This window comes from Lampetra fluviatilis, chromosome 15, assembly GCF_964198595.1.
Source record: "Lampetra fluviatilis chromosome 15, kcLamFluv1.1, whole genome shotgun sequence".
Lineage (NCBI taxonomy): Eukaryota > Metazoa > Chordata > Hyperoartia > Petromyzontiformes > Petromyzontidae > Lampetra > Lampetra fluviatilis.
The window spans coordinates 8,592,144-8,606,600 of NC_136289.1; the positions used below are offsets into that span (position 1 = coordinate 8,592,144).

The 14,457-nt window shown below is 48.3% G+C and overlaps 1 protein-coding gene across 1 annotated transcript in view; it reads right to left on the reverse strand.

The window, feature by feature from the left end:
- Nucleotides 1-14,457, reverse strand: part of LOC144936179 (lipopolysaccharide-responsive and beige-like anchor protein) — a 287,536-nt gene that overhangs the window by 203,007 nt on the left and 70,072 nt on the right. The window contains exons 30-32 of the mRNA XM_078863117.1: nt 5,599-5,744; nt 3,985-4,081; nt 1,926-2,059 (exon numbers count right to left, since the gene is read on the reverse strand). Coding sequence (XP_078719243.1) covers nt 1,926-2,059; nt 3,985-4,081; nt 5,599-5,744 — 377 coding nt within the window. The remainder of the gene's footprint in view (nt 1-1,925; nt 2,060-3,984; nt 4,082-5,598; nt 5,745-14,457) is intronic.

Consider the following 14,457-nt stretch of genomic DNA (forward strand, 5'->3'; position numbering starts at 1 on the left):
ACCAATCAACTCACTCGAATAACGTACGGGTAACACATTCCTGCAGAGGGAGCTGGTAGGAACGTTGGGTTGCTCGGTCAATGGCCAGGGTCAACGGCGGCGTGGTGTATTCCGCAAATATGCCCGACTGTGACGGCGGGCACAAGCCGGCGTGAGTAGGTTAAACGTTGAGTTTTATAAGGGCACTGCGGGGTGACCAGCCCCTCCCCACCAAGCCCTTCCCCACCCTCCCCTCCCCACCCAGCCCCTTCCCACCCTCCCCTCCCCACCCAGCCCCTCCCTCCCCACCCAGCCCCTCCCTGTACGACGGACACAATAATCCCCTGTGGGCTAGTGTAACCAGGAGGTTCCTTCCAGTAAAATTTACCTGAGTGACTACAAAGGGCACAAAAATACAGTACTCTAAACGGACGTGACAACGTCCACTCTGTGATAAAAAGAAAACGAAGGTTATTTCCCACTCAGATCTGCATGGGGTGGCTGTTTACCATGAGCCAAGAGTTGTAAATGCCCCAGTGAGTAAATAGACATCCACTGTTGACTTTCTTACAAGGTGGTGCCCATTTGAAAGAGCCGCACAGGGAAGAAGGGTTGAGTCAACCCCCGACCGGGATTTCAACTTGTACATCGTACAGTTACGAGCCACGTGCTCTACCGCTGAACCAGCCAGCGAGATCACCCAAGGAACTGCCTGGAAAATAGGCGCAACGTTGACACGGTGCCAGCGCACGGTGCGTGTGATGAACTCGGGTGCTGCCGTGGCCCACGCAAATTCATAGCACAAACCAGGATCATAAGGAAGTTACGGAAACTGCTAGAGGAGGTTTTGCAGTCGCCTATATACCACGGGCTGTAATTGAAATATTATCTTTATTCTCCCCTGAAGGATCTCTGCCAAACTAGTCTGGCTTCCAGAGGTCGACATGTGCCATCTACTTTCGCATGGCATTTGAAAAGCAAAGGATGCTTAAAAAAAGCATAACCGTCATTGTTTGCGAGTTCTTTTGAACTCCACTCAGCTTTCCAACAAACACCTTGTGAAAGACCCAACGCAGAAGATCCTTGATTTTGATCTTCTGCGAAGCTCATGGTCCACCTTAAATCGTATACGCACCAACCATGGCAGATACGGATACAATTTGGAAAATGAAAAAATCTCCAGTTTTCGACTGTGGTCATCCAGAACAGACCGCACAGCATATAACGACACAATGCGCGATCCACAAATATGAAGGAGACATTCCAGCAATACAACTCCACTGCTACCGACGCGGTTGTCTGGCTTAACCACCTGAATGTGTATGATCGAAGTAGTTGCTCTGCATCTACATCAGCTGTACGAAAGAATAAATAAAGCCGTTATTACTCAGGGCTCCGACAAAGGCCTTGGGCCAACTGCAACCGTTCCAGAACGCGCCCGCCAGGATGTTGATGAGAACCTCACCCCGCGAGCACATTGCCACCCCTATAGTAACAATCTCTGCATTGGCTTATAATTACATTTCGGAACTGCAAACTTCGCTGCTCACATACAAGGCCTTAAACGGCCTCACACCATTTTACATTCAACAGCTGACAAACCTGCAACTTACTGTCATGACCTCTCCGATCCGCCGATTTGCATCTGCTCCATGTGCCGAGAACTAGACTCTCCACTTGGGCTGACCGAACCTCTGCATGCGCTGCATCAAGACTACGGAATGCCCTCCCACAAGTGGTTAAGACAGGTGAGGTCACTCACCGTGTTTAGGTCTTCTCTAAAGACTCAACCGTTTTGCCTGGCCTACACCACCCACGTATGAGACCAGTGGGCACGCACTGAGATCCCTGGATGAACTGCACCTTATGAATGCAAACTATAAATTATTATCTCAGCGCGTGCGGGGCGACGGGGCGTGGATCGCACGGCGCAGCTCCTCACTCACCGGAGCCCTGCAGGAGGAGCTCCTGACCGTGGCTGCCGAGCAGCGTGCGCGACAGGTACGGCGAGAAGTCGACGAAGATCTCGCGCAGCAGAGGCGCCGTCGACTCCAGGGCCCGTTCCAGGCGCTGGGTGATGCTGCCGAGACGGGGAGGGGGGGGGGGGTGGCAAGGAACCAGCGGCCGGTTTAAAGGCGCGCGCGGAACTGCGGTAGAAACCTCCGTAAAGTCACATACAAGACACGCACGTCCGCAGAGTTTTTGACGACCATCGGCAAGTGTGCTCGGCTCGCCCCGAGATCGGTCCGGGATGAACAACGTGGCTCGTGTATGGCGTCGTAATGCACTTTGTCAGCCGCGAGACTGCCACGGACCTCAGTCCTTCCTGTTCCGTTCCCCCTATCGTCTGCGGCCAGTCGGAGGTGATTACAATACAAATTTGCTCAAAACCAGTGTTGATCAACTCCGGCTTACTACGATTGCCAACCATCAAGTAGGTGCAGTGTGCAGTGGAATAAATTGCACGTGAGGCGAAAAGATTGGTAACTGCAAAATGGTGGACCGCGTTGGGTCACGAATAATGTAGTTGAGAAGCATTTTAAACAACGTTCAAAGCAACGCTCGAGTCATGCTCGAAACTTTGGGATCATCTGCCGAATAAGTGTAAAAAATTACACTTCTTAGACATGAGAAAATAATATAGTCCTATGCCAAAAAGATTTCACCTCTTTTCACCAATATCCTATTTGATGAATGTTCTCCAATTATGATATCTGTCGGGCACAGTCAGGGCATTCTACAGAATCTAACAACGCAGCACATCGTAACGCGTGAGGGTCAAATTAACCACGATTTACCGCGCGCACATCACAATCATGCCAGTGTTTCACGCAATAAAAAGTACAACATTTACTTGTACTTCCAAAAAACTGTCCTAAATGTCCCATTCAGTCTCATCGTGTTTTTTTCTTTTTGTTCTTTCTTTTTTTTAATTTTTTTTTTCCTTTGCCGAAAGACCGAAGCCGTTTAGTGAACACCGCGACAGTTTCGTTGGCGAAACAGCCGACTCTGTCTTGAGTCGTGAGCGCGCTGAGGCCTTCGGGGCGAGCGCTAATTCATCAGTGCCGGGGCTGCCATCCCGTCCGCTCATTCACAAGCGTGCAAGCCGCAGTGCTTGCACCGCGACTCTAGCTCAAGTTTGAAACCAGGAAAACCCAGTGTCCCAACGGTAATTCCAGGGCCGCCCCCTGCCCCCACCAAGGGAGACCAGAGAAATCCCCCAATCGGGGCTGTGTGTGCGTCTGTGGGTGTGTGTGCGCGCTCCCGACTTAAGGCGGCGGCGCAGCTGAAGTTCGTCAAGACAGAGTCGGGGTGCCCCCAGAGTGGTGAGCGTGAGGCTGCTGCATTAGGAACCGCGCTGAAACCGCCCCTAAGATTTCGGTTTGCTGAGCTGCGCCGGCCGCTTCAGCTGCTGTACTTTAGCGGCGATGACAACGCGCCGGCGTTTGTTTGTAAGAAATGGGCGTCAAAATAAAAAGAGGGGCCCGTTCTAACGATGAGCCCAGAAGCCGGCCGTTGCAACACGAACACTTAGCGATGTCCGTTTCTCTCAGACACGAGCGCTGTTTTGATAAGCAGCGTTTAAAGTTAACGACGGACAAACACCAGTGACTCTTTATCGGTGCCAGTACTCATGTGAACAATCAGGATTGGGGCACGAAAAAAGAAAACTTCTGTCCCATGCGCGAAAAACTCTCCGCAAAAAAAAATGGAAATAAATTATCTGGACTTATGAAAGCTCCGGCATTGGAAATGAAACATGCGCACGCCTAAATAAACTTGCCCTTGATAAAGCATCCAAAGTAATTTCAGATTTATATCAAACGGGGTACATTTTTGTTTTATTAGTTTGTCACGGAACTTTAAAAGAAATTAAATAATTACGCTACGGCAACGCATGAGAACCAACCCCTTGACGCAGGGCACCTGCCGATGGTGTCGGTGAGAGGCCGCGGCTTTGTGAACGCGAATGATTTATGCGCCGTGAGATCCAATTTCTCTTACTTGTTGCCGTCTCTGGGTGCTGGCACCGAGGCCTTCCCGTCTGGCAGGGCCTGAACCATGGCCCCACCTGAGGACCCGGCTTCCTGAGACTTGTCACCTGAAAGTCCGCGGCCAAGAACAGGAAAAGGACATTTTAAAACAAATTACACCACGAGCCCCTGTTGCGTTCCGCCCCGTGTTTGCAGATCACGTGGTCAATTGACCTTACCACATCTGCACTAACCCATTTCATTTTTCATCTCGGGGCTTGCAAAACGTTCCCGACTTCGGTGAAATACTTTTGAGGCTTGACCGTAAACGTGAACTGCCAACTTCCTGCACATTAATAACAATCTCCGGGCTAACGCGCATTTGCACGCAACGTTATTAAGTGCGCAGCTATCAAAACCTTTGAACTTTTTTTTCTCTCCTTCCCATGTTGAGTCGCAAAACGACACAACAGCGAAACACGGGCCATCTGTTACGAAATCGGTCTGGGAAATTCAAAAATGTCTGCTTAGCGGTGTGAGCCGTTGCAGAAACATCAGTGGGAAAAATTAAAATAATAAGCTCGTAATTGCGTACCCTTTAAACGTAAAACAAACTGTTCCGTTTACATCCTTGACTTGCTTTTCTAGGCACCGCTATTTTCGAATTAGCGACGTTTACCCGACGCTAAAACGTCGATGGTCATAAAACGGCCGCATAAATCAGACAGGGGATACAAATATTACGAGTTTCTGCCTAAAAGGGACGTTAATCTCAACTCTACCTGTGCGACACTGCTACGCAGAAAGAGGCTTGGTGCAAGCGAGATTTGGAAATTGATGGATTCACGGTAGACCAAGTGTGCAAGATGAAGATAAAGAATACAGTACACAATCAGGCGACCTCAGTTTTATTCCTAGCTATGGATAACATTGGTATTAACATCTTACATGAGTGGTGAAGTATGGTTAACCCCCCCCCCCACCACCCCATGACCAGGGGAAACCTTCACCCAGTAGAATTGATCATGTGCACTGCTCTTATTAACGTCAGTAAAGCGTTCAGTCACATTTAAATTGGCAAAACATAATCTTGCAGTAAGGTGAGGAATTTTTTATTTCCATCGGCACAACAACTTCACATATATTTCATACTTGACTGTTTAGACGTTAGCATATATTCTAAACAATACAAAAAGAGAACAATCCTGTTTTCCTCTCTGACCAAGGGCCACTACCTGGAACATTTGATTATACTGGTAGGAACGAAGTGGACCAGACCACCAATAGATTATATCTTCCGTCCGTCCGTCCGTCCGTGTATCAACATCGCCCCCTACTGCAAACACTTGGCAGGACCCTACAAAAACCTTTTGACTCAGTGGGGCTTTCCTGGCTTAACAAGTGTAATAATACATTATGTTTATATTCTTTGGTTATTCATTCCTACCAGCCCACCCCGCAGGGTCCTGTTATAACCATATTAGTTTTGTACGTCTACGCAGACTCATAAAAAAATGAAGTGAAATGCAAAGAGTGACATTTATATTTTCCAACGTTACAGAAAGTACATTTTCCGTGCCAACACACTTGACGTCTTCACAAATTCCCTGCATATCAGAGGCTCGTGAGTTGAAAGAACGCTCACCTGCAGTGCTACCAACAGCACTGTCCTTCGGGGCCGGTGCTGGTGCTGAACTTAATTCCGAGGCCTTGTCACCCTCCTCCTTGCCGGATGCACCAACCCCACCCTTAATCTCCGCTGCTTCTGCGGCAGCCACCTCTGTTTTATTGCTGGGAAAAAAAAAACACAATAAAAAATATGTTAAAACTTAACCATGGGTCTTGCTACGTTGAATATGCTTGTGTGTGCATTGGGGACACAGAAATTAACAGACAAACCCTACACATACAATGGGGACAACTATATACAGGTCTAAGGTCCTCCACCAAACTCTACCCACTCATCTCACTATACTCCCCTACACACGCTCTCCTACCTTTCGATTTAAAGCTTTCGTGACTGCAGGGATTCATCTTCTTGGTTCTTTCGGTAAAGTCACGTAGAAGGGAAATAATAAAATAATAAAAATAATAAACCATAATAAAATAATTCTCACGACGTTTCGGCCACAACACAAGCAGCCGTCCTCAGGTGAAGACCAGGTCTGTCGGGGAGACAGCGTCTGAATGAAGACCAGGTCTGTCGGGGAGACAGCGTCTGAATGAGACGCTGTCTCCCCGACAGACCTGGTCTTCACCTGAGGACGGCTGCTTGCGTTGTGGCCGAAACGTCGTGAGAATCATTTTATTATTTGTATTATTTTATTATTTCCCTTCTACGTGACTTTACCGAAAGAACCAAGAAGATGAGCTCTCCTACCTCTCACCGCTCATCTCACTCTACGTGCCCTCCACGCACTCTCCACTCAAGCAACCAAGGCCCTTTTCCTGAAGCCCTCGGTCAACCTTCGCTCGGTGGGAAGTCGCTTTTCTTCTCCTCTGCATACTATGGAAGGTGACATTTGGGCATGGCGCACACATACGCAGCACAAACCACAGTAGCCAGCATGCTCCACCATTCATTCCGAGCACGCACTTCAGCCACGCTTATGCTACGGGTAGTTTTTCATGAAAAAAAAATATAAACAAATCTGCATCACGAAAACAAACAGAGCAGCCGGTGATTAATTTCCTTTCGCGTCGACTTTCACTTTCGTGTTTTCATTTGACGCCACAGCGGGCAATTCAAACGTGCCGGGACAAATGCAACATTGAACGTGGTCAGGAGAGAACTTGAAAAGCATTATGTTGCTGCAAAATAATTTAAGTGCACTGAAGTTCGCTTCTTTTTCCTCTCTCTAGTATTTTTCAATTTGCATTGAGAATTAAAGTAGAAACTTAACTATGGAGATGGTGAGGTCACTGCAGAATCCCACGAAAAATACAGACACGATCGGAATTTTTGTTTATATTACTGCACACGGAAACAATTCTCTCTCTTTCCTGCCCAATTGCACCGATTAAAATATCAATGTTCTACCAGTGCTACACAACGCCTGAGACCACAGTTTGCAAGTTCTGTGTCTGATGACAATGTGTTTTGTGAGTAGAGCTCCAACCACTGACTCCTGGCCTGAAATATTTGTTAACCGTTTCACAATGGAAATAAATAAAATTCCTCATTCAAAGACTGAATCGTGGAACTATTCAGGGAGTGAATCATGTCTTAAAACAAAGAAAATCAGATGCTGATCTTTTTTAACCAGGTAAGGCCAACTCAACTGTACAGCTCTTTTTCAGAAGCGACCTGGACACAAATGAGAGCTCGACGAAGTGGCTTACCACGTGGACATTTATAGCAGCGACGAGACCGGCACGTGAGGTGGCCTTCATCAAGCAATGGATAGAACATGGTTGTTGCTGCTGCTAATCACAATGATGAAACACCGCCACTTCAAGCAAACGCCTTTACATGTTTATAAATAATGCCACATAGTTTTAAAAGAACAAGGCAAATGTGTGTGTTCTTTGCCTCTTGTTTCAAACACATTCGCCCTTACTCAAGGCCCCTTACAGCAGAGCAGACTGCCACCATTCCCCTGCCGTTGTCAATCAGCACGTGGCATTTGTGTGGCAGACACCGCCCCGGTTAGTTCACCATTAAACGAGCTCTCCTCTGTGGCTCGAACGGAGTGTGACCATTACGGCCGCTGCCTGGTCAATGTGCCTCTTCTCCGGCTTCAGGTGATGGCTGGCTTATAAGCGAGGCGAAACAACTGAAAAGTTGTAATATAGCTGCAAGCTTGACTTTACTTTACATTACGTGAATGAATGTACATTCACAAACGCAACCACAGAAAAAGACAGGCTTACAGAGACACGTGGATACACTTCCCACATGTAACCATTCACACCCCAGCCTCCTGCCACCTTAAGAAAGTCTACCAATCATCAAGATTCTGCATCACTATTCAATTCAAGATACACATTCTTTTTCGTCTAATTTTTTCCCAATCTAATTTTGAAATTGCTATCGCTCTCATTTGTTTTCTGCGTTCTCATATTTGTGACTTGTTTGTAAAGTGGTCTTATCCTTTGGCCTATTGTGTAACATGATCGTATCACTGTCTTGAATTGTAAATAATAAATTATCATACGTACAAACCGATGCATGAATCATGACTGTTAAAAATAACTTTCCTCGATGGGTCGGTGCATTGGTACGTTGTGGAATATACACGCAGGGAGAACACAAATATAAACAGACATAAACGAATACATGAGCACATGAGCAACATTGTAGCCAGTAAGCCTGTGTTACAGCAGACAGCAGTGTAAGTCCAGGCTAGAGGCACAATTAAGCCAGTCCCATCATCATCATCACCTTTCCTTTGGCAACAAAATGACAACCACTTTGTGGGAAGTCCACTGCTGTGTTCCCTACATGGAAACATGCCCCCAGCAAAGTAATGTGGAATAGCCACCCCCGATTAATGCCTGCCACTCGTGTGGTGACCACGGTGAGACTAGTGCTGTGACTTTCTGAGATATGAAAGAAGTTCAACATACATATACGTACAAGTATAAAAAAAAAACCTGGACATGGCATGGAGAAGAAGAATATCTCGCAATGTTGGAGGAGGGGAGCACTATGCGTGAACGCAAAGTCGTGAGCGGTGTATTATAACGCCACTCGCAAAAAAGTGGGCCTTTTAATGACACGCGGAAAGCTTACAGACTTCCGGGAATGCTGGGAAAACCAGCACGGGCAGCCCCACCACCCCCGGGGGACTGCGAGACATCGTTTCGTGACCGACGGGCAGGTGCGGCGAGGCGGCTGGTTTGGTGCGAATACTTTTTCAACCAACGCCGTTTGAGCGGAGGCGCGGTGAGCGGCGGCGTTGTTCCGTTTGAATTACACGAGAAACAGAGGCGCGTAAATCGAATTTATGGAGGACGGCAACGGCCTTTTGAGAACAAAACAGAGTGTTCTCGCGCAGCATTGCTTTTGACACCAAAGTCCTCCTTCGGTGCTGTTAACCATACACACACACGCACGCACACACGCACACCCCGCGCAGGAACAGCCTCAGCTTCTCCGCAAACGTGAGCATGTGAAACCAATGAAATAAACTCTGGACCGGGAGATTTATAGGAAATCTTTCGGATAAGTCCACCAGACACGGCTAAGAGTATGGTTTTCATTATTGATAGTGCAACTGATTTTGTACCACGGGACGTAATTTAGCACGAAGAATGCATGCATGTGCACACAATGGGACACGTTCCATACAAAGTGTAATGATAAACATTACACGTGAATCAATGTTTATGTGTGTGTATATGTGCACTCAGTATGTATTTGCAATAGATATGACTAATCTCTGTCGATCTTTTTTTCTGAGACAATACCGAGAGGGCTTGACTCACAATCGAAAGTCGCGAACTGAAATCCCAGTTCGAGTTCCATTCAGCCCATCATCTCCGCAAGAGTCCATAAACTGGGTACCACTGTACAGGAAGCTGGCAACAGTCATCTTCGAGATAGACAGTGACCCTCTCCATGTGAACGTGGAACCGTTACCAGTAGCTGAAGGCCTAAACGGTGGCAGGAGCCACACGTATTGCTTGTTTGAGCAGATATTTCCTGACTTTCATCCGAAAGACTGACAGGTCTTTCTCCCCTTAGCAACAACAACTTGAAACGAAGTCCCTGGTTCTGCAGCGCAACGGCTCAATCCTCAGGAAGTTGAGCGTCTTTGGTTTGTAACTCCCACACGTATCGGCAAGGGCTTCCTACTAGCTCTCCGTAACGGCATGCTTTTGATGCTGTGCCCAAAATACACAGCCGCGGCGGGCCGCGACCCCTAAGCACCACTGCCACCTCATTAATTTGATTAAATTACGGCAGAAAATAAGCCCATTACCACGGCTGAGGGGGGGGGGATGTAAAAATGGGCCCTCGCAGCGCTGCAACTCAGAAATTGATGCCACGTGTCGAGGTTTTGTCTGGACTCCAGGAGGAGGCCTTGAACGGCCCAAGATGTGGACGGACGGACGTCCATGAAAAATGCCAAGACCCGGCTCTCGTCATCCACAAACGCGCGCACGTACAGAGCCGCGACCGGCAGAGAAGTTTTTCAAAGGCAGCCGGCGCGGGAGACATGACAAACGCGATGCATTATCAGTACCCCTGTATCTGGCCCTGCAGACTGTCAGGGGGGTTTTGGCCAACGGGGAAGTAGACAGGGATAAAAAAAATGTAGAAAGGAAAGAGTAACGCAGTGTCAGCCGCTGATCCTCCGATCCTCTGTCAAGGCGGCTTAAGGGCCTGCACCGAACGCCGCGCTGGTTTATTGTCCAGCCGCAAACCCAGATGGATTATCAAGGCTTGATATGACAGCCTGCGAGTTACAGCGGCCAGTGGAAAAATGAGAAGAGAGTAAAGAAAAAAAACACACAGAACAATAACCAGTAAACAAATATAAAAAAAAACTGAAAAGCGTGCACGTTGCCCGGGTTTGAGATTCATCGATCAGCTCATCAGAGTGCGGACGGACGAGCGTGGCAGGTTTTGACAACTAGAGTCTCTGGCCACTCGCAGAGGAAGGCTGCACATGAGTCAAGCTCTGCATGTCAGCCGGGGTCATGGTGCGCACGGTTTGTGCACCACCTCCTGCCGACGTGCAACTGGCCATTGCAAGGAAAGGAGCGTGCAGATCTCCCGGCACAATGGAGTGGCAATGTGCCACCAGTGCGAGCCACCTGGATGTATATTAGCGTCAAATCCATCCGACGGTGCCAATCCAAATGAGGGCATTTGAACGGCTCGTTTATTCTGTTCCGTTTACTTTGGATTTTTTAGCTCATTTAAAATGTCGGTGGGTAATTTTTCAAAGGATTTTTTCGTGGCAGCTAAATTCCACATTTGTTGTTGCTGTCGACGTTTTATATTTTTTCGTGCCAGAAATCCTTTTAGAGCAGCTGAAAGAATGACCACGCGTTTAAAGCGGGTTGGGGAAAACTTGCACGCAGAAATACAGGCAAAGCCCATGCCAAACAATGAGCTTTTGTTACTTGAATTCTAAATTATTATTACTACCAGTTGTTAACTTAAACGGCTAATATAAAAATGCACATTATCAATGCTGATGATATTTGCAGTCTGTCATGGCACCTCAAATGATTGAAATCCCGTGCCGAAAGAAAAAAAACTTCAGCAGCATGCTTCAAAGCAATCGTCTTGCTTTGCCACAACATTTCACGTTTTATCTGTGCTCTCGATAGGGCAGTAGGATTCTAGGCGGGCCATGGTGGTGCCGAGCCAACAACATCCACCACTTTAATTTTAATTCCACCGAAATGTTGTAAAGTTTCCCCTACGCAATGCACCTCAGTTGAGCATCACGGAGCAGAAAAGGATGACCACCTGTGCGGGGTGCGTCGCAGGATACCCTATTATTCACCGAACCATCCTAGGAAATCGGTAACGTCTTCACCGGGACATTAAAAGTCGTGGTTTCAATGCGTTGCGCGCAATAATACACAACTCAAGTCAATGTGTTTCCGTGTCGTTCTCCCGTCTTCCGACATCGTGAGATACCTTTCTTCCTGAAATATACTCCAGTTTTTTTGCACCTCAGGTAAGGTGGCAACCCAAGTTCGGAATCGCCCCAACGCGGGCGAAACCCCACAACGTGCGTCTGCCCTAACCGTGCGAAGCAACTCCTCCAAAACCAAATATTTGTAACGATTGCAACAAAAACAAAACGAGAACGTTGAGCTTTGCCACGGGTTCTGCGCCAAGCGAGTTTAAAAACAAACGCACGCACGCACATCACAGCGCTGGCTATTATCCGTTATACGTGGGGCCTCTGTGTAGCCTGCAGGGATGTGGTCGTTTGACGTGGCTCTCGCGACGAGTAAATGGCCGCTGTTTATTTTGCCGGAGACCGCGTACCGAGATGAGGAATCTGTGTAATTGCACTGGCTCGCCTCGGAAATTACTCGCTCCTTCTGTGCAATCCGGCATCCATAATTACACGCGCCCTTTGCCATGTTACTCCGCCGATTTGAGATTTAATACATTTATTACCGTCGTTGTTATGATTGTCATTAGGCCTATGACCAAATCTCCACCGGAATGCACCCAATCTCGTCAAGAGCTCAGAAGCTGCGCGGGGTTGGAGACTGCACCGTGCTTTGATCGGTGGCCGCCATATGCACAACACGCAGGTGCAGTCAGAGTTGTGCGTAGCAGAGGGCAGGACAGGAACATCCAAGGCTCTATACAGCTTGCACGAGCCCGCACGAACCAGCGTGGTGTTAATAAGTCTGGTGAATCAACTCCCATTACCGACAAGCCACGGGGGAGCCTTCATCCAGCCATGGATTGACAAATGGCTCACATATGCATTGAGCCTGGGGCTTACTCGAAACACACCTGAGCAGACGAAAGATGGTAATTATATCAAAAGTTTGTGCACAAATGAAACAAACGTCTTCGGTCTTCGCAGTGTCCCCCCCGTCGTCGGCAATCGTACGGCACAAGAAACGCAATCGTACGGCACAAGAAACGCAAAGTCCTCTCGGCGTGACGGCAGACTCGTTTAGATCCCAGGGCCTGCAGCACGGCACCGGGGAAAGGTCGATGAACCTCCAGGCCAGCTGGCCACTCCTGTGGTCGGTTGCTTAAAGTGTCTTAAGTGATGCCGCTTTCCATCGGTTAGCCATGTAAGTCGCGGTGAACTTGGTGGGGGGCCAGGGTGGTGGTGGTGGGGGAGGGGGTGGCAGGTGCGGAATTTAACTGGAGTTATTTTCATGCAAATTGCCACTGGCTAATCGTTAAACCTCTCAGGGCTATCAATTAATCGAGCGCCGATGTACAAAATTCACGGAGAAGTGTGATCGGCGGGGGCAAAACGACGACGGCACCACGAGATCGCTTCGCAGTCTCCTTCCTCGGGTCCCCGGTTATAACCGAAGTAATATCTAAAAGGGCTGCGTGCAGTTTTAACCCTCGATTACACCGACCCCGTGGAATGTGTGGCCGAGAAGATCTCAACGTTTCGACGAGGATGAACGTTTTATCGACCGAAAATTATATTCCGTACGTGTCACCGGTCAGTTCTGAACAAGCGAGCAATATTAACATCGAGCCGTCGATCCATTAGAGGGGCCAAACCCCGTTTCCCACGTGTGAAAATGTACAGGAGTTAATTTAGGACGTAGGATAAAAGGTAAAACCATACTGGAATGAAACGACTTACTTATTCATTTGCAATGGGACGATGAAACCGTGAATTGAACGTAAAGCGGCATATTTTTCGTTGGCTTGTAATTGTTGAAGTCTGTGCATAATTCCGCGGTGCAGAAACCAGCAACAGCCGCGGCCGGGGTTCAATTTGCACCAATAAATATGCAAATGAGGCACGCCGCCGAAAATACTTTCTTTTAAAAAATATAACGAATATTAAATAAATAATCCGCGTGCGGAAGGTATTAATTGGATTATTAAGGCGGGCCGTTTGTTTCGTTATAACAATAATGGAGGTTTATCGCGAGATTGACGTCGGCTGTGGCCACACCGCCCGCGACAAATCTGCACGAACGCAAGAATAAAAGCCGATTACCACATCGTAAATACGGATAATTATTTGCGCGATTTTGCATGACAATCACCGCCTTGGTAAGCCTTTACGCTACGCGATAAAATTACGAATGCAATAATAATTAGCGGAAAATTATCAGGAACCAAAGAAAGGACCGGGGGGGGGAGGGGGGTGGGAGGATTTGTCGCGAACTGGAACGCTGCGCAAAGCGTTCCAGCTCGCTACCTCTCCCGGCACGCTCAAGCGGCGAGGGTTAAAAACGGGGCCCCTGTCTCGCTCTCCGCAGATTTTAAAGCGGCGTGACAGGCAATCTCATTCCGCAGGGCTCTGGAGAATAACTCCTTCTGCACAGCACAAAACAACTCATTTAAGCTGGCGGCCGACGGGAACCCATTTGTGGCAACGGCGGCGATGCCGAGACCATGAAATAGTTTTATGCAAAAGCCTGGTAATTTGAGCGTCGCCCGTTGCTCTCCGGTGCGGCAGGCCCAGGCCTCATCTCGACGCTGCCACGTTTTATTAGCGGCAAGCGGCCTTGATGTTGACATCGCCGCCGCTTGCCGTGCCACGTGCGCGTTCGCCCAGCGGAGGCTTCTGGGTGGGGGGGGGGGGGACATCGGTTGGGTCACGCTGCACCGTCTCAAACCTCCTAAAGCCCACGCCGTCCCGTCACCCACGTTTTACCAATCACGTTCCCAGCAGAGATACACACAAGGCAAGAGGGGGGGGGGCAAAAGGGGCAGCGGTTACTCTGCCAAGATTTCAAGACGGCAATTGTATGCCACAGACCATTTTCGAGATTTGTTTTAACCAATGTAAAATTGTAAATAAATCATTGCTATTTATATATTTATATTTTTCATCATCGGCCCCCTCTTACTGCTTGAAGTGTA